Source organism: Monomorium pharaonis, chromosome 8, assembly GCF_013373865.1.
Source record: "Monomorium pharaonis isolate MP-MQ-018 chromosome 8, ASM1337386v2, whole genome shotgun sequence".
NCBI classification, from domain to species: domain Eukaryota; kingdom Metazoa; phylum Arthropoda; class Insecta; order Hymenoptera; family Formicidae; genus Monomorium; species Monomorium pharaonis.
The window spans coordinates 19,008,536-19,029,077 of NC_050474.1; the positions used below are offsets into that span (position 1 = coordinate 19,008,536).

General features: G+C 33.1%; 3 protein-coding genes across 5 annotated transcripts; 1 reads left to right on the forward strand and 2 right to left on the reverse strand.

Annotated features, from left to right (window-relative positions):
* Positions 1 to 99: 99 nt before the first annotated feature.
* On the reverse strand, positions 100 to 12,454 carry LOC105831193 (odorant receptor 4). Of its 2 annotated transcripts, XM_036290811.1 has the most exons (9): positions 12,370 to 12,454; positions 8,181 to 8,317; positions 7,619 to 8,063; positions 7,124 to 7,432; positions 4,213 to 4,496; positions 3,873 to 3,972; positions 3,707 to 3,811; positions 2,899 to 3,048; positions 100 to 1,796 (listed from the first exon to the last, which is right to left on the reverse strand). In XM_036290811.1, exons 3-9 carry the CDS (start codon positions 7,772 to 7,774, stop codon positions 1,740 to 1,742), a joined length of 1,161 nt encoding a protein of 386 aa, XP_036146704.1. In that variant the 5' UTR covers positions 7,775 to 8,063; positions 8,181 to 8,317; positions 12,370 to 12,454; the 3' UTR covers positions 100 to 1,739. The 2 variants fall into 2 exon arrangements, 1 of the variants encoding a protein (XP_036146704.1); XR_004964297.1 differs by lacking the exon at positions 8,181 to 8,317 and having other exon boundaries at positions 2,899 to 3,811; positions 12,370 to 12,441.
* On the forward strand, positions 12,393 to 15,568 carry LOC105830460 (cytochrome P450 6k1). 2 transcript variants are annotated; one of them, XR_004964296.1, is made up of 6 exons: positions 12,393 to 13,168; positions 13,660 to 13,884; positions 14,093 to 14,370; positions 14,450 to 14,633; positions 14,791 to 15,053; positions 15,325 to 15,568. XR_004964296.1 is itself a non-coding variant. In XM_036290801.1 (5 exons), the coding sequence occupies exons 1-5, from the start codon at positions 12,520 to 12,522 to the stop codon at positions 14,946 to 14,948; spliced, it is 1,494 nt and encodes a 497-aa protein (XP_036146694.1). In that variant the 5' UTR covers positions 12,393 to 12,519; the 3' UTR covers positions 14,949 to 15,248. The 2 variants fall into 2 exon arrangements, 1 of the variants encoding a protein (XP_036146694.1); XM_036290801.1 differs by lacking the exon at positions 15,325 to 15,568 and having other exon boundaries at positions 14,791 to 15,248.
* Positions 15,368 to 20,458, reverse strand: LOC105829373. The gene is made up of 10 exons (XM_012668148.3): positions 19,607 to 20,458; positions 18,915 to 19,195; positions 18,630 to 18,833; positions 18,005 to 18,559; positions 17,750 to 17,925; positions 17,591 to 17,669; positions 17,207 to 17,527; positions 16,627 to 17,135; positions 16,331 to 16,560; positions 15,368 to 16,208 (listed from the first exon to the last, which is right to left on the reverse strand). The coding sequence occupies exons 2-10, from the start codon at positions 19,119 to 19,121 to the stop codon at positions 15,943 to 15,945; spliced, it is 2,547 nt and encodes an 848-aa protein (XP_012523602.2). The 5' UTR covers positions 19,122 to 19,195; positions 19,607 to 20,458; the 3' UTR covers positions 15,368 to 15,942.
* Between the last annotated feature and the right edge of the window lie 84 nt (positions 20,459 to 20,542).

A 20,542-nucleotide genomic window follows, 5' to 3' on the forward strand; every position in this document is an offset into this window, starting at 1 on the left:
CTGATCTAACCATTCAGCCGATCGAGAAACTTGAACGAGCATGTATTTCTTTTGTTCCTCCACTTTTACCGGTGTCCAAAAAATATATTAATTAATATATCACATATTCTTATTCTTTTATTTTACATTAATAAAAATCTTTTTACATTTTTCTCCTGACGAAAGAAACTACCACCTTTTTACGTTTTCGTTGAGCAATGAAATATATTATACGTACGTAATATGAAATTTTGGTAGCGCAAGCTGGTCAAAAGTGATGGAGACAAATGCGTGCACCGGGTAGTACCGGGTGCACGTGTTGCACTGTTGCGATGAAAATATCCTCGAGTCGTTCCCGAGACCATTCCGCTTCTTGGTTTACCTCACCAGGAGTGAGCAAATAAGCGAGTTTAGTGAGGATTTCAACCGAACTCATTGTGCCATTTTGCCTGGACATTATTCGATTCTTTGCCCGCGACAACATCAACATGAAAAAGAGAACACCACAAATCACCGGTTAATTATGTATCCAATGCGTTCCATAAAATGTCAGATGGTAGTCACGCTGATTTGGAAAAACCAATTTCGGGCAGCTTGCCACATCGAGTTTGTCATCAGAGGTACCAAGGATTTGTGAATGCGAGATTAAGTGCTTGCTAGAGCTGAGTACTCAAGGGGATGTCAGAACTGAAGATCTATGCTCTAGTTTACACCGAGCACTTGGTACGCGTATCAAGTAATGAATTTAAGCTGATCAGCCAATGATTAAACACATTTACTAGTTATTTACTATTTGATACGCGTACTAAGTGCTCGGTGTAAACTAGGTCTATGTCTATTCAAGAGCTTACGAATTCAAAAATATAAAAACTTCGAGAACTTTGAAACTAAGAGTTCAGATTAACACTTTAAAAGCACAAGCGTACAAAGATCTAAATATATGTATAAGAGAAAATCCTACGAGTCGAAATAAAAAAACCTAAGAATCTTAAAACTTTGTGTATTTGTTGATTTATAAATTCAAGAACTGGTTGAAATCCTCAAAAAATATAATATTGTGAAATATCAACAGAGAATATACATATAATAGATCCTTTGTTAGAGTCTACCTTTAACTCTATGAAAATGAAAAGTAGCCAAGAAAATGCTTACAAATGATGCACGGTTTCAAGTTCATCATTTAAATTTCTTATCATGGAACAAGTCGCGACTTACAGATCGTCCTGTAATTTAGCAGGCAGAACTCGCGATAAAACGAGCAAGAACAAATTGCTGTTGCGGTGCTATTGATTACGCTACTCCCATACAACGAAGGCATAGTCACTGGCATCTCGATGTTCAAAGAAGTTACGGGGTCACCGTGTTGCACGCCGATGACGACCGCGACTTAACGCTGGTTTACAAGCGGAGAGTTAATCTGCAGAAGGTAATTTGCTGTGCCTATGTTCATTCACGAGAAAAAAATTACATCCTCTCATATTTAACAAAGAACAGTCGACTAAGAAGTCCCTTTCGGGTCATCGCGACTTGTTCCTCTTATGCGCATATAATCCATTTCACCGCGCATGGCCTTTATTTCGATTCCTTTGAAACGCTTTATTTGTCTCTTATGCTACCTTAAAAATACGCTTAAAAATAAATACACGACTCTCAAGCGGGATCCCATTTTGATCTCCATATGATATTTTCGGTCTAGCGGAACGACTAACGTATTCTCTGTGAAATAGAGCCGGCGTTAGGATTGCCTATGCTGCTGCTCCTTAGTTCTCGCTTACGGACAACAGAACCATTATATAAGAGAATGATGTGCTGAGCACCTGCAACACATATATTATTTATCATAACTTATATTGTAATGCAACTTAAATATTATTATAATTAAGAATTAATTATATTAATTGATTAAAATGTATTATAATTAAGGGATCATAAAGCCGTTTTTTTTTACACAGAGAATTGTAAAAAATAATTTCTGCAATAGGCTGACCATTGCGGAAAATAATTATTGAATTTTTACAATACACAGAGGATTGTAAAAAATAATTTCTGCAATAGGCTGACCATTGCGGAAAATAATTATTGAATTTTTACAATACACAGAGGATTGTAAAAAATAATTTCTGCAATAGGCTGACCATTGCGGAAAATAATGAATTTTTACAATACTCTGACAAGGGAACTTCGCGAGAACCCGTAAATTCTGATTTTAATGAAACTTGGCATAAATGTAGAGCGGGGTGAATACATGAATTTAGAAATTTTTAGTTGGTTCTCAAAAACGGTTTGAAGGAGTAAAACCACCCTTCAAAGTTGAGACATTTTTGCGGTTTTTCGATATATCTCGTAAACTAAACAAAATATTAAAAAATGTTTTATACAAAAGTTTTACAGCATAAATACTTTCATTTAACTACGCTATTCTTTAAAAGAAAAAAAAAGAAATTAAATAAATAGCATAGTTAAATAAAGGTATTTATACTGTAAAACTTTCATAGGAAACATTTTTTTATATTTTGTTTAATTTACGACATATATCGAAAAACCGCAAAAATCATCTCAACTTTGAAGGGTGGTTTCACCCCTTCAAACCGTTTTTGGGCACTAACTAAAAATTTCTAAATTTATGTATTTACCCCCTCTACATTTATGCCAAGTTTTATTAAAATCCGAATTTTCGAGTTCGCGAGGTTTCCCTGTTAGTGAAGCCAATTTAAAGACATTTTCTGAATGAAAAAAAGTTGGTAATTGACTTTTATGATTTTTATATATGAAACTTTGATGGACAAAATTGTGTACTGAAATCAGTAAATGTTTTGGCATTGTATACACTAGAATACTAGATAATTATGTAATTAGATTTCTTAAGATATATTATTTAAAATTAAATTCAGATATTGTTTGACACAATAATCCACTTACTTGAGAGAAACTTCTGAGAGACATACTGTAGAACTTTGCGGCGGTGATCTTGGAAGGGACTTTCGATCGCATCATCACGATCTGCAAGTTGCGACCGAAAGTGCCGCCGAACCAGCGGCTACAGTAAGCCGACTCGCCCACGGCATCGCTCTGATTCGTTACAAGCGTTGGCCGTAAATTAATTACAGGCGATTGTAAGCTCAACGAACTGTGTACTAATCAGGATATACATGCGTTGGTAATCGGTCGATATGATTATCGTGCACACTGAGTCTTCTATTGTTCGTTTAAACTTGTGCAATTGGCGATATATACGTGCAATCCGACATATGTGACATCTAATGATCCACGAAAACTTATATATGTATATAACATATAATGTGAACTAACAAGACACATAAATTTTGTAAAAAAATTAATTTTGCGTCACTGTTAATTGCGTTACTGTTAATTTGATTTTTATAATGATGACTTCTATGTTTTATTTTGGCAATAACACCTGTCACACAGGAAATGTATAGAACATAGCACATAGCATAACTATATCTCGATCAATGAACATCTGGTCGTCATAAAGTCGCCATATTGACTCACGGAGCATAACGAAAGCGTCGATTAGATGCTTGTTGGTCCAGACGATCTTATGCTATGCATATGAAACTATGCATTTTGTGTGTGACAATCCTAAATAACTAGTGACTTAACTCACGGTAAAAATTAACCGATTAATTATGGATAATTAAAATAACTATTTTGTTTATCGAGATTTATAGCTTTGATCGAATAATATAATTATTAGAATACTCGCCTCGTCTATTAACGCATTTCCGCTAATACTGAACATAAAAAGCTCGAGGATGGCGGAATTCAGGAACATCGTGTATTGCATCAAGCGGTGTTTGTCTTGCAACAACTAGAATAATATTCTAGTATAATATTTTTAGTTATAACGCGTCTTTACCAAGTGAACATACCGAAGTAATTTGAAATCCTGCGAAGCAGAACAATCCGGTGCTGAGAATGAACTGCGCTAACGCCAAGACGTTTATGATTCTTTCGAGCGCATCCGCGAAACTAAAATAGATAGAATGTTAACAAGAATTGCAGGAAATATTATATATAAATATTATAAACAAATTTTACATTAATATATTTATGCAAAGGTGTTCTTTGCCATAAGTCATTAATCAATTAACAGTCAATGTTCTTTAAATATTTTATTAGAAAATTATTTCAAAAATTGTTTTTTCTTAAATTGTCGGCACTTTAACAGCAGATTTTATCTCACTCTATGTCTAATAAATATAAACTTACGCAATAACATCTTGATGTTCCTTAATACAGTTAACCATTGCTATATTAGCGTCGGAATTATTACTGTTTATTGCCTCTAGATTCTTTCGCAGCACCGCGAATTTCGCTGATCCGTGTGTTACTACGATAAAATTAAAAGTAGTTGCGCCGCATATCAGAGAACATCCGAAAAGTCCGCCCATTATATTGAAGATATAGATATATTCATAGTAGGGTGAAACCGTTTGATTGGCAAAGAAATAACCACGGTAAGGGAAGATTCTTTCCTTTCCATGAAAATATGTCTAGTCAAATAAATAAATTGTTTTTTAAATTAATTGAAATAGCTAGACAAAAGGTGTTTACTATCGAAAAAAAACTGGGAAAATCTAGAATTTTTTATCGTTGCAAATCATAAATTTTAATGAGATTTGACTCAAGGAAATATTTGGAATTTTACTTTTAAATTTAAATTTAAATCTCTCTCTCTCTCTCTCTCTCTCTCTCTCTCTTTCTGACAAAAGTTTTTTGTTATTTTTTTGCTAATGCAAAATGTTGATAACTATAGTAATACATACATGTCCATGTATATCCATATAATATCAAGTATAATATGTAAGGAACTTGGGGTATAATGGGGATACGGCATAGGGAGATATAATAGGATCTCTTTACAGAGATTCTCCCATGTAATACAATATGTTGATACATAATAATTTTTACTGTATCAATTGGTATTTGAATACCGTTATTTTTTGTCACATGAAAAAAGGAGAATCAGAGGTCGATTTGAGAGATAGTGCTGAATATATGCAATTCTTGAAGACAAAATTATATAAGGAGGAAATTATCATATAATTTCTATTAAATTTTAATCTCCCAAAACTTTCAAACAATATATTAAAAAAAAAACAGTTATAAAGTAATCTCATTATACACCGCATACAAAAAGTATATCTAGATTAATTCATTCTTTTACTATTAAGAAATTTTGTGTTTAAACTAATTTTTTACACTAAAACTTATTTTTTTTACAATGGATATTCTAAAGAATTTTAATGGCAAACAATCAAGTTATTCACTTTTAATATGCTAAAAACTTGTGTAACGCTTAGGATTCCCTATTTTCGTATAACTCGCGAATTTAAAAAAATAGAGATACTAGAAGCCAATACAATCTTTCAAAATTGACATATATTGCAGGTTAATTATATCCATATATTGCGGACAGATTATTGTATGCCATGTTCAGTTTATATTATTTTTTTGTACTTTCTTAAATTTAATATGTAAAATTTATGTGGCATTTTTTAAATTAAGGAATATTAAAAGGTAATACATGGTAATACATGCAAAAGATACAAAAGCATTGAATATCACAAGAATTAGTATAAAGATGCGACTATATGCATAGACAATGGAATCGCCATATTTTTTTAAAAGTTGCCTTTCAAATAAATCGCGAGAATTTTTGCACATATCTAAAATAATAAAATGATAATATAATAATTTATTTTAAAGCTTCATTAAAATTTTCTAATTGTACTTGAAATTTTTATTAAGTATAATTACTAAAAAATCCAAGAATATTCTTAGAAAATTCTTTTACAAAATTTTAATAAACAGTCTACTAAATAATTATCACTTACTATAGTTAACTAATTATTTTCTTATCATGTTTATGTAATGATTATAGTTAGGCCGAAAACATAAAACAAAGCAATTGATAATTATTTACTATTATAGAATATTTGTGACTATCTTACCTTTCCAATTATATTATTTAGTATGAATTATTATTATATTATATTCCTCTCCAACTCAAATTAATTTTGTGTAATTGTTAATAATTTATAAACAATTTAATTACTTGTATATTGAAGAAATAAATATGGTAAAGGGATTAACATTAATGTAACGTACACAAAGAGAAAGATTTCTTTAAATTTAATAAACAGTTTTGTTTGACTATTCCAAAGCGCATATTTCTTTGTTTCTAATAAATTTTATTAAATCTAAAGAAATGTGTATAAAATTTATTAAAACCAAAGAAATATATGCTTTGAAACAGTCGAACAAAACTGTTAATTAAATCTAAAGAAATCCTTCTGTTTGTGTACGCGTACGTAGTTGTGCAGATATTTTCGAAAGCCTCGTAAAGCGAAACGATCATCGAGAAACAATTGTTCGTGTTTGAGCACTATCACTTATTGCGAAGCGGTAATAAACAATTTCAAGAAAACGGTATCTTGTAAAAAAAGTAGGATTTTGAAAAAGCTACAAATGTCAGCGTTAATTTACATGTTGTATATGTCAATCTATACCATTGTTTCGTAGAATGGACATCTGCGAAAGTAATTTCTCTTGTTTGAAAACGCTTGATTAATAAACATTTTGCAGTTAAAATTTATTATTTAAACATTATTTTGTATTTAAAAAAGTAGGCAGTTAGATTTAAATAAACTTTCGTAGTTAATTGCTCTACAGGTACAATTTAATAACGGATTCAATTAAAAAGTTATATTACAGATAGAAGGATGAAGTCCTGAAACTAAACTAAGAGCTTGGAGAGATCTGAAGTTTTATCACTGAAAGATATTTTAATGCCACTTCATATTTAATTCAAAATAGACCTTCTATTATCATAAAATTGAAGATTTGCAACGTTACAAATAAAATAAAAATTTTAAAATTATTATTAAAATATTTAACACTAAAAATAAAACAACGAATAAATTTTTCTCATAAAAATTGAAATTTTAGTAAACTTCATTTTCTTTGATTTAATTTTCTTTTCTGAGCAACACGTTAATTGTTCAAGATATATTGGGCCAATTTTAACCCAACGATCGAATTGTGTTACTAGGGTTTAAGACAGTCTGTATATTGCATAAATATCAGAAATATTAAATGTTTGATTTCTTGTACGTACCTCTAAAATTGGCGAACATGCGAATATAATTATAGTTACAGTTACCATAGTTATGAAACATTTTGAGACCCAGAATGCAAAAAGGCACTTCTCCTTTAGAATAGCTCTGTTTTCATGAACTGAACAAGTCCAATCCTTTCTCATAGTCTCGACCACGTACGACATATCTTTTTGATGAGTCGAGAAAACAATGAGGCGTATTATATCAAGAAAAAATGCGCATGCTGTTAAAGCGCATGCCGTCAGTTCGTCCAAATCGTTTAAGTGGTGAATTATATCAGCTATTATGACGGTACACATTATGGTGAACTATACGTTGTAAATTGAATTATTTAGTTAATATCTAATTATATAAGAGAATTTAACAATAGTTCATTTTTATTGAAAAAAGAAATTTAATTGTGAAGATTTTAATAGCAACAGAGAAATAAATTTTCTTTTTTTATCGTAAAATTTTGTTTGCATCTAATTCAGTAAGATATTAATGCTACATACTAGAGCAACGAGAAAGAGCACGTGACAAATCTTGAACAGCTTCATGCTGGTCGAATGATCCCTCTCCAAAGGCCAGAATGACGCGATTTTGGTGACTATCATGATGGGCTTGATTAAATTGTCGTATTCCTTATCAGCGTACACTTGATGTTCCATGTCTTCTCTTTCTCGATCTGACTGTCAGTACGATCGGACGATGTGATTGCGGCTCGTGATTTTTCGCGACTGCGGAAAAGCTGAAAGTCCGTCATCGCTCGTGTCCGGCGAAGGGTCTATAATATGCCAATTTCGAAACTGCCAATCTTTTCTTCCCCTCAGTTCTCGTGATTCGATCGTACGAACGACCGGGTATCGTTCTGATAGGTGGCATAATGCCCGGAGTTGGAAACTCTCGGTAACGGGCGGGTGCATATTTCTCGCGTGCATAGATGTCGACTTATTTCTCCTTTTCGATGGGGAAAGAAAAAATACGTTATTCTCTTTCTATGTGAAATCGTGAACTTTTTCATGCAAGAATTTATCATTGTTTATAAAAAAATCAAGTATTATATTTTTACATTACTTTTATGTATTTTTATGATACTATAATTGATTAGCGTCCTTCAGTTAACAATTGTAACGTCGAGGTGGTCAAGGGTTATTTCAGAGTCTGCGCCAATGACTTAGGGGAGTAGAATGGGGGATGGAGTTACGAATATTCTGTAATCATGTAATCATGTAATCATGAACGTGTAGAAAGCTAGAAAATAATGAGAAGATGACAGTAGGTTCTATCTTTCAAAGTGATTTTTTTCGATTTTATTGCAGGGAGATTTCGTAGAAAGAATAAATCTGACGTCATTGAACGTTCCACGTTATTTGAGTCAGAAATAAACGAAATAGGGAAGGAAACTCGTAAAAGAAAAGTTATATAAGAGTATATAATATGTGGAGCATATATGAATAAATTTGGAAAAAGTGAAGTGTATATTTCTTTTGTGCATAGTTGATAATCATAAATCCACATGCATTTATTGGCTATTTATGCGATTGAAAGTTTCTTCAGAATAATCAATATGTATCTATACAAGAGTATCAACTCGCATAAATGTGAGAGATGCTATTCGCATTATAATCCCAGAAACATTTTTTCCCGAGTATACACACAAGGCCGAAATTTTTTAACATATCGTTTGCATAGAAGTAGAACAAACCGAACTGAGTAGAAAAGTTCTCTATCATTTTGCAATTGTCGCAATAGTTATTAATTAAGAAGGAATAGCCATTTTGCCCAGTCTACCGCCAAATACTGGCAAGCGCACGGCAGCGCGAGGCGAGATAAGCAAAACACAGCTATAGATTATAGAATTACTTCTTCTGAAAAATCAATGTAAACAAAATGAGGAAATAATAAACTTTAGATTTTTGGAATTAAAATACTTGAAGTTATCAGTGATGGCTTGTTTTATTTGATACTCAATTATATCGATCAATATTTTATCAATTTCCGGGAATTATATTTTTTGTGATTCAAATTTTAAAATTCTTAATTAGATAGAAAACTTTCGCAATAATTGTTGCATAAATCATATTTTTTGTTACAAAAGAATTTTGTGATTATATTATTTCTAAATATTTGATAAATAATTTATTCAATTATCAGATATTTAGAAATTTAGAATACCAAACATTTAGAAATGATATTGAAATAATACTATGTTATATGCTTGTTGCTTCAAATTTTTTAAAATTTTATTTGAGAATGCTTGAATAATAATTGTACAATTTCATATGCTACAATGTTTTTCTTTTATTTTGCAATAATTTGTACAATAATTACACAATTAATTTTAGAAATGTATTCAGCAATAATTATAAGATAATTCTTATTAATAATATAATTATACAGGTACTTTAAGCATCAATTGTTTAAAAATTGCTATATATCATTAAATTATATTTAAAATTAATAATTTTTCAAAAATTATATTTACAATTATGACATAATATATCATTATTATGACACATAATATGACATTATACTTTGAAATTAAAATAGTACCATAATTTTTCTTACATGCGTTCTTTTATTTGAAGAGAATTTTACTCGGAATTACGTAATTTCTTAAAATTCTTGAAAAATTCTTAAAATGTTAAACAGCGCAATTCTTTTTGTCAATTATATTCTTCTAATTCTAGAAAGTCACACAAGTATATATTAGCCAATAAATAAATAAAATAACTTAATATAATGTTATTTTCAAATAAGAAAATCATATTTTAATAAAATCTGTTTAAAAATCTAGATTTAAAGAGGTTTAAAAGATATTAATTTATTATTTTGTAATTTATTATTTTAAAGCTTTATTATTTAAAAAAAAGTGTTAATGACGCCAGCGGTAAACAGAATAATTTTTATCAATTAAAGTTTTTCTCTTCTCTTCACTTTTCTCGTTATCAATTATCTCTTATTATAATTTCGGAAACTTCCGAAAATCTTTTCAATGAATGCTTTATCTTATCGACCTCTCTTGAGTCATCTGTGCTGCTACTCGAAAGATATAGTTATATTTATTTAGAATTTCTCTAATAGAAATATTTTTCTAAAAATCTCTTGATTCATTTGAAATTCATGAAATTCATTAAAATACGTTAAAATTATTAAAATTTATTAAATTTATTTCATTGTTATTTAACAAAAAATAATTTTTACAAATTTTAATAAATCTTAAAAAACATTAATGAATCTTAATGAATTTTAATAAAAAAAGAATCAATTTTTTCAATTAAAACAAATTTTTCAATTAAGACAAATTTTCAGTAAAATATTATAGTAATATATTTCCATCAGGATTCTCTTATAAAAATGTAATATTGGACAATATTAAATTGCCCAGTAATTAATACTTATTTTAATTGTTGTTAGTACTTTTAATATATATATTCAAAATAAGTAATAATTATTAGTCAATTTAATACTGTCCAGTACTACATTTTTATAAAGATTTTATAAGCTTTGTATTCAGTCCAGTCTACATCTTCAAGTATGGAAGTTGTCACAATTAGCTCCTCCTAATGAATCATCCCACTTGTAAGATTCGAGACCCATCTTGCGTTTAGTTTATAATCAATTTTTTGCTGTCTCTCATAACTCAAACATCTTTGATTCATTACTATGTACTGAATAGTCTTGGCAACAACACTTATTCAGCTTTATTTCATTTACGTCACGTTCTACCAACGCGGTTCTTTTCCATATACACGTAAGCTTATATTATATAATTACTTTAATCTTCTACAGTTTTGACGATTAATTTAATGCTTTATAATCATGTTTATTATAAGTGAGTGAATGTGTTTTTGTGACTGAAGTGATTGAATGTATTTTTGTTTTATCAGCACCTGTATAACAGTGATTTATACCAAATTTTGACTTTTTATATCACAAATTACACAATGTTTAGAAAAAGTATCGAATCATCCGTACTATATCTACAGTATCTATACATTAACTAGAGCAATTCACATTAATACTTTTAAATATTTTTTATTTATTTTATCGAAATCTCTCTCTCTCTCTCTCATACTTTTTTTACTATTTTAATATTTTTTTTACCATAATGTAGCGCCTATCGCATTAATTATATTTTAACGCTTTTTAAAAAATTTGCAAGCAAACAACAAATATAATTATCAAAGTCTATCAGACATTCCGTATCCGTACCGTACACAGATAAAGAAACACACGTGTAATCAATCGTGATCACTGTGATCATTAGTACCGGATGCTTGTTATATGTCCGTATCCGTGTACGTATCCGTGTACGGATAGCGTATACATATGTTGTTTTATACTCCTGATTTTTAAAATATTTATTTTGGTTCTTTATTAATGTTAAAAATTGTCAACTGAAGTAAAGCAATTTATAATAATTCTTTTGCATGAGGAGATACTTGTTCTTGTTAAAGATATTTAAAGTTAGATCTTAATATTTAACTATTTAATTTATTTTTTCGCTTTAATTAAAAGTTAAATACTTAATATTATAAATATAATTTAGCATTAGAAACTTAATATTATTGTTGATTTATTGTTCCATGTCGGGTTAAAAATTTTATAATTTTTAATTAAAAATAAATAATTTTGTAAATAGTTTTTGTAAAGATCAAAGATATATAATAATATTTTTAATACTTTCTTGTGAAACATAAGCATATAGCTATGTTCCTGCAACAGAATCGTAAGGCGAGTTTTTTAATTCGATTGATTAATTGTAATACGCGCAAGTGCAACTTTTACAGAGCAAAGTTGTATTTACGCATAGTGTAACAAGTTAGTAAATTAAAATATTTACTTTTATTGGCACCTTAAGACTGTTAATACTTTTAAAATGAGAACGAATTATAATAAATGTTGGCCTTTATGTATACAGAGAAGGAATTTGAAGAGTTTCAACTTCTCTCTTCCTTAAAAATTGTTTATTTTTTCATGTTTAATTATATATAAAATACAACTTTATCTTTGATTTTAAATCGATTTCTTGTTATTACATAAAATATTGCTCACGATCTCCTGTTACATTTTGATATCTTTTGCTTACCTAAAAAAAAAATCTTACATACGCCCATGCTGACTTATTTACTACGTTCTTTTATCACATTACTACATTTAAAGATAACTCTAATCGAACCAATTGAATGGCTTATTTTAATCAAGAGGAAATCAGTTAGATAAGTAATATTCTCTAACTTGTCAAAACATATATACTCACCAGAATAAACGTTAGTCAAATTATTCACGTAACAGAAATAAGATGTTCTTTACGAACACATAAATATCTATATTACACATTGCAGTAAAACACGAAACTGTAAGTGCACGCTAGAGACGAGAGAAGAAAACGTATCAGTCAACGAATATCATGCTGACGATGGACTGCTTGATTTATTCCACAACCGCGCTGGTAATATGCCTCAGCCTCTTCTACGTGTACGCCAAATATAAGCTGTCCTACTGGAGTAGACGTGGAGTAAAGAGCCCACCGACGCATCTGTTATTCGGCAATTTCAAGGAGTGTGTCACCCTGCAAAAACCACCGGCTGAAATATTGCGTGAAATCTTCAACAGTGCCGATTCGGATGATCCCTACATCGGTTTTTATATCTTTCACAAGCCCATGCTGCTCTTGCGGGACCATGATCTGATCAAACAGGTGATGATCAAGGATTTCGATGTCTTTCCAAATCGACGATTCGGTTCAGGCCTAGAGAGAGACGCGGTAGGTCTAAACAGCATCCTATCCATAAAGCAGCCAAGATGGAGATACCTGAGAAACAAACTCACTCCTATTTTGACTGGGCAGAAACTAAAAAATATGGTATCACTAATGACAGAATGCGGGAAATGCATGTTGAATTTCATCGAGAAATTGCCCACGGACGAAGCTGGTAGGAAAGAGTGGGAAGCAAAAGATATGGGCAGTCGTTACACCAATGATGTCATAGCTTCCCTGGCGTTTGGCATTAGCATAAATTCTTTCGACGAGAAAGAAACTAACTTCTTGAACCATGGTAGGACTTTGCGTTGATTTTGTCTTGCGTAGAAGCCTGCAAACAGCTGTCATTCCACAATATGATATGCTACCTTAGAGTGAAAATTTTTCTTAGAAGTTGTCATATAATTATTTTATATCATTTTTCAAAATTTCTATTAAAATTTCAGAACTTCTGATTTTATAATTTGTAATTATAATTGTATATTTTCTTCGAAAATTTTAAATTTTTTTTATATTAATTGTAATACTTAAAAAATGTCATAAAATCGTCAAATTTATATTAATAAAATTTAAGATATTTTTTCAGAAACTTTCATAAATTTAAAATATTAAAAATTCTTAGAAGTTTATGAAATATTATGATAATTTTTTTTTCATTAAGAGTGGAATCAGAAAATTGTTTATTCTTTATTGTGTATTTGTAGAAGAAAAAAGAAAGATACATATGCTGTATGAAATAACGTAATTATATATATATATGTATATAATTTCATTACGTATTTGTAGGTGCGGGGATCTTCAGAGGATTCATGCGCAGCATTATATTTATTATCTTTTTCTTCATTCCCGAATGGGATTTCTTGACCGCACCATTCATTAAAAAACCGGCAAACTATTTTCGCGAGATTTTTTGGGACTCCATGAATACCAGAGAAAGGCTGGCGTTCAAGAGAGGAGACATGATAGATTCCATGTTGGCGCTCAAAAATGGAGAACAGAATCCCATTTACAGTAATGTTCATTCTATTAATTAAAATAATAACAATTATATCATAATATTGCGTAACATTTATACGTAATATAATGATACTCTGCTATATCATGAATTTTAATATATTTTTACCTCGTCAAACATATACCAATTAAGAAAGTTATAGAGATCAAGACACTTGTTAATATTAATACCATCATTTTAATCGTTTAATTTATGATGTCGTAGAGTTCGAAGGCGACAATTTACTGGCACATTCTCTTAGTTTTTACACCGCCGGATTCGAAGCTACCGCGACGACAATCGCTTTTGCCCTATATGATTTGGCACGTTACCCCGAGCATCAGGATACTTTGTACAACGAGATGCAGACACACCTAACGGGAAAAGAATTGACCATGGATCTGATAAATGAACTGTCTTTTTTGGACTGCGTTATAATGGAATCTCTGAGATTACATCCTCCTCTACCCGTTACTGATAGAATAGCTATAAAGAATTATGAGGTAGGCAATACAATACAAGTAAGTGAAACCTTTTATGTTTCCTTGACTTTCTTGACTATTACATACATATCATTTTCAGTTGCCAAATACTGGATTAATAATTGAAAAGGATGTGCCAGTGTACGTTTCTATAAATTCAACGAATCAAGATCCCAAATACTTTTCAAATTCGCGTGACTTTATTCCGTTGAGAACAGAAAGTAAAGAGAACAAAAAGTTTTACGAATCCTTGGCATTTGGTATTGGACCTCGAGCGTGTATAGGTGAATTTTAAAATATTTATAGTACAAAAATTTATGATAACATATATTTTCGTGTCATATAAATTTTATATTAATTATAACACGAAAATACTGTTATCTTATTTCTTTTATATGTGTATTATTACAAATTTATATGGCAATTTATATTGAATTTCAGGACAAAGATTGGGTCTATTAATGACAAAAATTGCATTAATTATGATTTTCTCAAATTATACTGTATCTTATGAAAATATTTCACGTGACAATGATGCTATTCACGTATTTACATACGCAGCTAATGGTTTATACGTGAAATTCAAAAAACGTAATTAGGTTTTTACGTTTCTTGCTTAAAACCAGCTATCTTTGATTCAATTGAAAAAAAGTATATCCAATAATTCGTAACATTATCCATAACAGTATTCATAAACAATGCTAGTAAGTAACAATAATCTTCTTGTGTTTTTATGGAATTGGCTTAAAACTTACTTAAAACTAATACATTATATATATATGTATTACTTGATCTTATTTTTGCTTATGATTTGTGCATATGATGATATAAAGTGGCTTAAGTCACATATTTCTCGTTTCAAAAAATATATGACTTTTTTATTTGAGACCAATTTTAAACTACTTTTTTTATTTAGACCACTTCCATAATTACTAACGTATTTAGCTCTCAAAATAAATGTTTAAAAAATTTTAGGTAGAAAATATTAGGTAGAAAAGATATTAAAAAACACGAAACATTAAATATACAAGATTGTATATTTACAAATGTATATAACAGAATATATCTCTTTAAATAATATAATACCATACATTTGTTAAAAAACTAATGTATTGTTACACATATCTTTTGTAAATACGAATGAAAGGTGTACGATTCTGTATTCAGGTAACTATGCATTATACAAAATTTCAATTATACACGAATTTTATGTCATGTATTTATGTTTATTTATTATTTGTGCCATTTTAATTGCACGATGCTTAATTATGTACTTGATTTGTCGTGATGCCTTATTTGCATAATTTTATGCAAAACACCACGAAAAAATTAAATTAAATTAGATTACGTTAAATTACATCGCAAGCAATGCATGCTAATATACTCTCACAAAAGAAACCTCTTGAATGTATTCTTGTATATGTGCATGTATTATGTACTATTAAATATGCTATTAAATATACTGATTTGCGAGCTCAACAGTTTTATACTGCTAACTGCTTTAAGAGAAGAGACAGATTCTGAAAGATATTTTTGAACACTGTATTACGCATTTTGCATGACGAGATTTTCAATTATGTATTACACCGTAACTTAAAGTTTTGTTTCATGCTTCACACGTGTTCTGAGTAATTGACCCGGTCGTAAAACACCGTGAGAATTATTTAAATAACAATTGTTAGATGTAATGTTAGTTGCACTGCACTCGGCGTTAGAATCAGCGACCCCGTTCTCCTTATTATTTTCGTATACGTGACGTCTCTGTAAGATTTCATCATAGTTGTGACCGTGATTGATTTTCATTTGCATTTGTACTTCCGAGTCTGTTTCATCCTCGTTATCAGCACTATCTACATCGCCTGAAAAAAATTACTGTCAGTATTAATAAAAGCATCATAATTGATTAAATCAAATTGTCTTATAAACATTTTTGACATGCAGTACAGATAAACTGCAATAAACAAAAAGCGTGCGTGCTCACCATCAGAGCTGTTGGTAGACGGCAAGTAAAAACGCGAAGAAGATATTTTATTATTTCCTGCACGGCGTTCTCGTTCTCTCACGGGGCCGTTAGGATTATACTTAAATTCACGGGGTAGCGTGTAACTCCTAGGTAACGAAATTTGGCTGCCCTCCATGTCGCTGACTTCCGCTTCTCCATCACCCTCACCTTTGGAACTCTCTTCGACGCCATTCTGATTCGCGTGTAATCTGATGAAATGAAATTTTTTACTTAAACAATCTCATCCAAATTCAATTAATCATGTTTTTATTTACCTGTGACCGAGATGTCCAGGCAGTGACCAATGGGGATAATGATGAGGAAGGCATCGTGGTGCTAACAGTATCTCTGGCGTGTCCGCTCGTTCTCGCTGAGGTGCCGCTCTCCAAAGATTCGAGGAATGCGAGTTTGGATAATACGGTGAGGAGGGTGGCGGAGGTAAAAGGCAGTGCATTTTCACGGGTGGCCAGGACGATAAGACGTTGCCGCCGTTCTGCTCAGAGAACGAAGGCGGAGATGTGAATAATGGGGAACTCGGTGAAGTATGCAATTTCATATTTGGTGGTGGCTGTTGATTAGACGCGGAAGGGGAGGACGAAAAGGAGGATGTAGAAGCGGAGGGAGGTGGGAATAATTTACCCTCCTTGATCTCCTCCTGTATCGCTCGCAACTCCCGCAGCTGTTGCTGCTTCTTCTCCTTCAGCTTCTCACGTATTAACGTGACGTTCAACGAGCCACCGATTGCCATATCAGTTTCATCTTTGTGGTCGTTGGAACCATCGTTCTGCATCAGAAGATTAATTTTAACGCAATGTTTCGCGACATTCGGTAATTAGATTTGTCACGAGTATTTACCTGTATTATATTAGAGGCTAAGGGTTTCTTCCAAAATGGGATCAACTGTCGCGATCCGTTGCCCATGTTGAGCCACTGTTTCGAGTCGCCAATCGCCGCTATGGAATTCATCACCGTTTGCGATTGCGTCGGCGGTGGTGGCGGTACGAAGCTTGTCGGTTTCTTCTTCTTCCGATTTGGATTTACGACTGTCGGGTTTGCAAAACGGCAATTAAATACACCCGGTATACCACCGTTACTTAATTTAACTTTCCTCATGCCAATGCTAATGTTGACCTTCTTTCCTTCATTGTAATCTATCTGCTTCTCTTCCACATTGTCCTGAAAATCCAAAAAATTGTATCACAATGCTTCTGAGAAACGAAATTCCGTCTTGTATCATACCTGATTAGACAGGGTAGTGAGATTTGAACCAGTCATTCTTCCACCAGCCTCGTACCTTAATCTTCTAACGTGAAAAAATCTGTACCAAAAGAGAAAAATGTAACGCAATATTAATAACTGATATTAGTAAAATAAAATTAAATAAAATCTCGCGCTCACCTATAATAAAGACCCATAAAAAACATGCCACCGAAAAATAAAGCTAGTAGAATAAGTACTAAAGTAACTGGATGTAGATGATGCTGGTGAGACAAAAGATCGGCACGATTAACACCAGCTATCCACACACCGATAAGTAAACTGTTCTCCAAGAACATTACAGTATAAAATATCACCTAAAAGAAGGAATAGAAATGTAACATTATAACACGGATTAGTATAACCTAAATGAAAAAATCTTTAATCTCTACTAACCATTTTTTGACGATGATTCGTCTCGTGTAGATTAACATATGCAAATATATATACAAAGGCGAGGAGGGAGGCGAGGAAGGTCTTCCTGAAAAGAGGAAGACGTTCGCCACCATGGAAAAGCCCGTCCGGTGTGAGCAGCAACCACGTCAGCATAGACAGCCAGTGGAGTGCCATCACAATCAACAGCCACTGTCCGCCGTACAGCGAGGCGTACGCGACCAATGCCCCGACCCGAGCACTTACTGTCCCCAGACGCCAGAATAATTGCGCCAGCACTCCCAGCCATGTTAACACTAAGCGTTCTAGATTACGCAGACGCGCGGCACCCTTGCTGAAGCTAGCGACCGCCCAGCATACGCTCCACAAGGAGAGTCCCGCCGATACCAGGGTCAGCTCCTCTAATTTACCGCCGTCCTTGCCCTCGCTTTCTTTCAGTTTTCCGACCGCCGTTTCATCGCCGTCGGTAGCGCCAAACAAGACATACAGCTGCAGAAGTAGCATTGGAGCGGCCTCACAGAACGCGTGTATCAGCCGTAGCACACAAAGCTCCCGTACCTGAGACAACGAGACTCGTGTAATGAAAGAAAAGAGACGACAAAAGATAACATTCGTCGAAATAACGTACCTCGTGCTTCACGTAAGTTAAATTGACTGGGATAAATAATTTGAAGTATCTCCATAGTACGCCGACTTGAGTGGAATGGAGTAATAGAACACAGCTTACGGTCCAGTTACCGACTTTCTTCACCGGATTTATGTGACAATTGTTTGGTGTGCTGTTTGTTAATTTACCTCTAGCTCCCCAGAGATACCATCGCAAGCTAACGATCTGCAGAAGTAATTATACAAATTACTACAATGGAATATTAAATATAAGAACAGCATCAAATTTATTTTTTCAGACACAAACCTGAGAAATCAACAGAGAAGTTGCTATAAAAGTGATGCTTAATGGGAACAGTATGGGTGGTGCTGTTGCTTGATGGGCAAGGGCGTATACCATTGCAAAATCGAAGACAACATCACAGAAATAGGATGCTAATGAAATAATGTTAAATAGTACATCGCACAGAGGCAAAAATTCGTGCTGATGTTGTGGTTGATGACACTGGGCCATAATGGGCCTTTATTGCCCATTTGGAATATTTAACAATTTTTTATTTTACTCAATCAATCTACGTTTTCCTCTTCCTGTAAATAAAATATTGCATATCTTATAATTAAATTACAGTAACAAATAAAAAAAGAGGCAATACATTTTTCATTTTTAATAAAATTTATATTTTTATCCGAACAAAATAAATTTCCTTCGAGGAGAAAAATTAGTTTTTCATTATAAAAAGCAAATTAAGAATAAAAGTTCATATTTTTATATTTTTCTTTAATCTTTGCATAGGTTCTCTCTTTAAATTTTTTTAAAATAAATGTACTTTTCTCTTATTATACTCCTTTTTATATAATTTAAATTTCACTAATTAATGTGTATCTCTCAATAATTTTTAATATATATAATATATACGTATATGTATAATTTAATATATATATATAATAGAATTAAGAGATGTGAAATTATTTTACAATCAGAGCCATGATAAAAATTACCAATAGGACTTTCGTGACGGGACAGCTATAAACAAGCCACGACGTACGATGTCACAGGTGAACTCATTTGTCCGTTATGCGCCGGGGTCAAACTGACGAATGTCGCTCTCGCGACGTCGCGAGATCCGTGTTTGCCCTGCGCCGCATTCAAAACGCGTTCAATCCACCAACAGGGATTCACCACACTCACGACCGACGTCGGGACGCGCGAACAGACGGATTTTTAAAGGCCCAGCATAACGAGGCGCGGACGCGCAACAATGTCGGCGCGCGTATAGCGCAGCGTGGGATCGCGCGCTCGCTCAGCGCATTCCGCGCGTGTCATTGACGAGAGCGGCGATCACAAAAATCACTCTCCCGATCCGGACGCTGCCGCCGCCGCCACCGCCGCAGCCGCCGTCGCCGCCGCTACCACCGCCGCTCGCGGGGAAGCTGGATCAGCGGCGTTGGTATGCGCGGAATTCGCCGCGGAGCACACGTTTAGAGAACGCGCGTTTCCACCTGGAGCGTCGCTTCCCCTCTCTTCCTCCTCCTCCTCCTGCTCTTCTTCCTCGCTACTCGGCCGATCCCGCTCGTCGTCTGCCGTTTCCTAAGACTCGCCGTCGTACCGTTGTCGTCTCGCGCTCGTTTACGCGCAGCATCTTTTGCGGGGGAACCGCGACGACGTATCCTGGCGCCACGGCGATAAAACGACGTGCGTACGACGTCGTCCCACGCATACCGATCCGCCGATTTACCTGTTGATTCAGTGCAATTCAATGCGGCCGTCTCACGCGTACACCGTTCGCTCGCTCACTCATTCCCTCCCTCCCTCTCTCTCTCTCTCTCTCTCTTCTCTTCCCTGTCGGCTTTCTCCTCTCTTCTCTTCTCTTTCTCTTCTCCTCGCTCGCATACTACCGCCGTAAACACCTGGCGCCGCCGGTGAGGAACGCGAGA

Bases quoted from the DNA above. Each gene is read 5' to 3' on its own strand.
- LOC105831193 (XM_036290811.1), bottom strand. From the start codon at position 7,774: ATGGAACATCAAGTGTACGCTGATAAGGAATACGACAATTTAATCAAG. The intron at 3,812-3,872 runs GTATGTTCACTT...ATATTATTCTAG, and splicing joins CAGGATTTCAAATTACTTCG to TTGTTGCAAGACAAACACCG. The intron at 1,797-2,898 runs GTAAGTGGATTA...TATGTGTTGCAG, and splicing joins CTCTCAGAAGTTTCTCTCAA to GTGCTCAGCACATCATTCTC.
- LOC105830460 (XM_036290801.1), top strand. From the start codon at position 12,520: ATGCTGACGATGGACTGCTTGATTTATTCCACAACCGCGCTGGTAATA. The intron at 13,885-14,092 runs GTAATGTTCATT...ATGATGTCGTAG, and splicing joins AGAACAGAATCCCATTTACA to AGTTCGAAGGCGACAATTTA. The intron at 14,371-14,449 runs GTAGGCAATACA...TATCATTTTCAG, and splicing joins TAGCTATAAAGAATTATGAG to TTGCCAAATACTGGATTAAT.
- LOC105829373 (XM_012668148.3), bottom strand. From the start codon at position 19,121: ATGGCCCAGTGTCATCAACCACAACATCAGCACGAATTTTTGCCTCTG. The intron at 18,834-18,914 runs GTTTGTGTCTGA...TTACTTCTGCAG, and splicing joins CTTCTCTGTTGATTTCTCAG to ATCGTTAGCTTGCGATGGTA. The intron at 17,670-17,749 runs GTGAGCGCGAGA...CTTTTGGTACAG, and splicing joins TTTATGGGTCTTTATTATAG to ATTTTTTCACGTTAGAAGAT.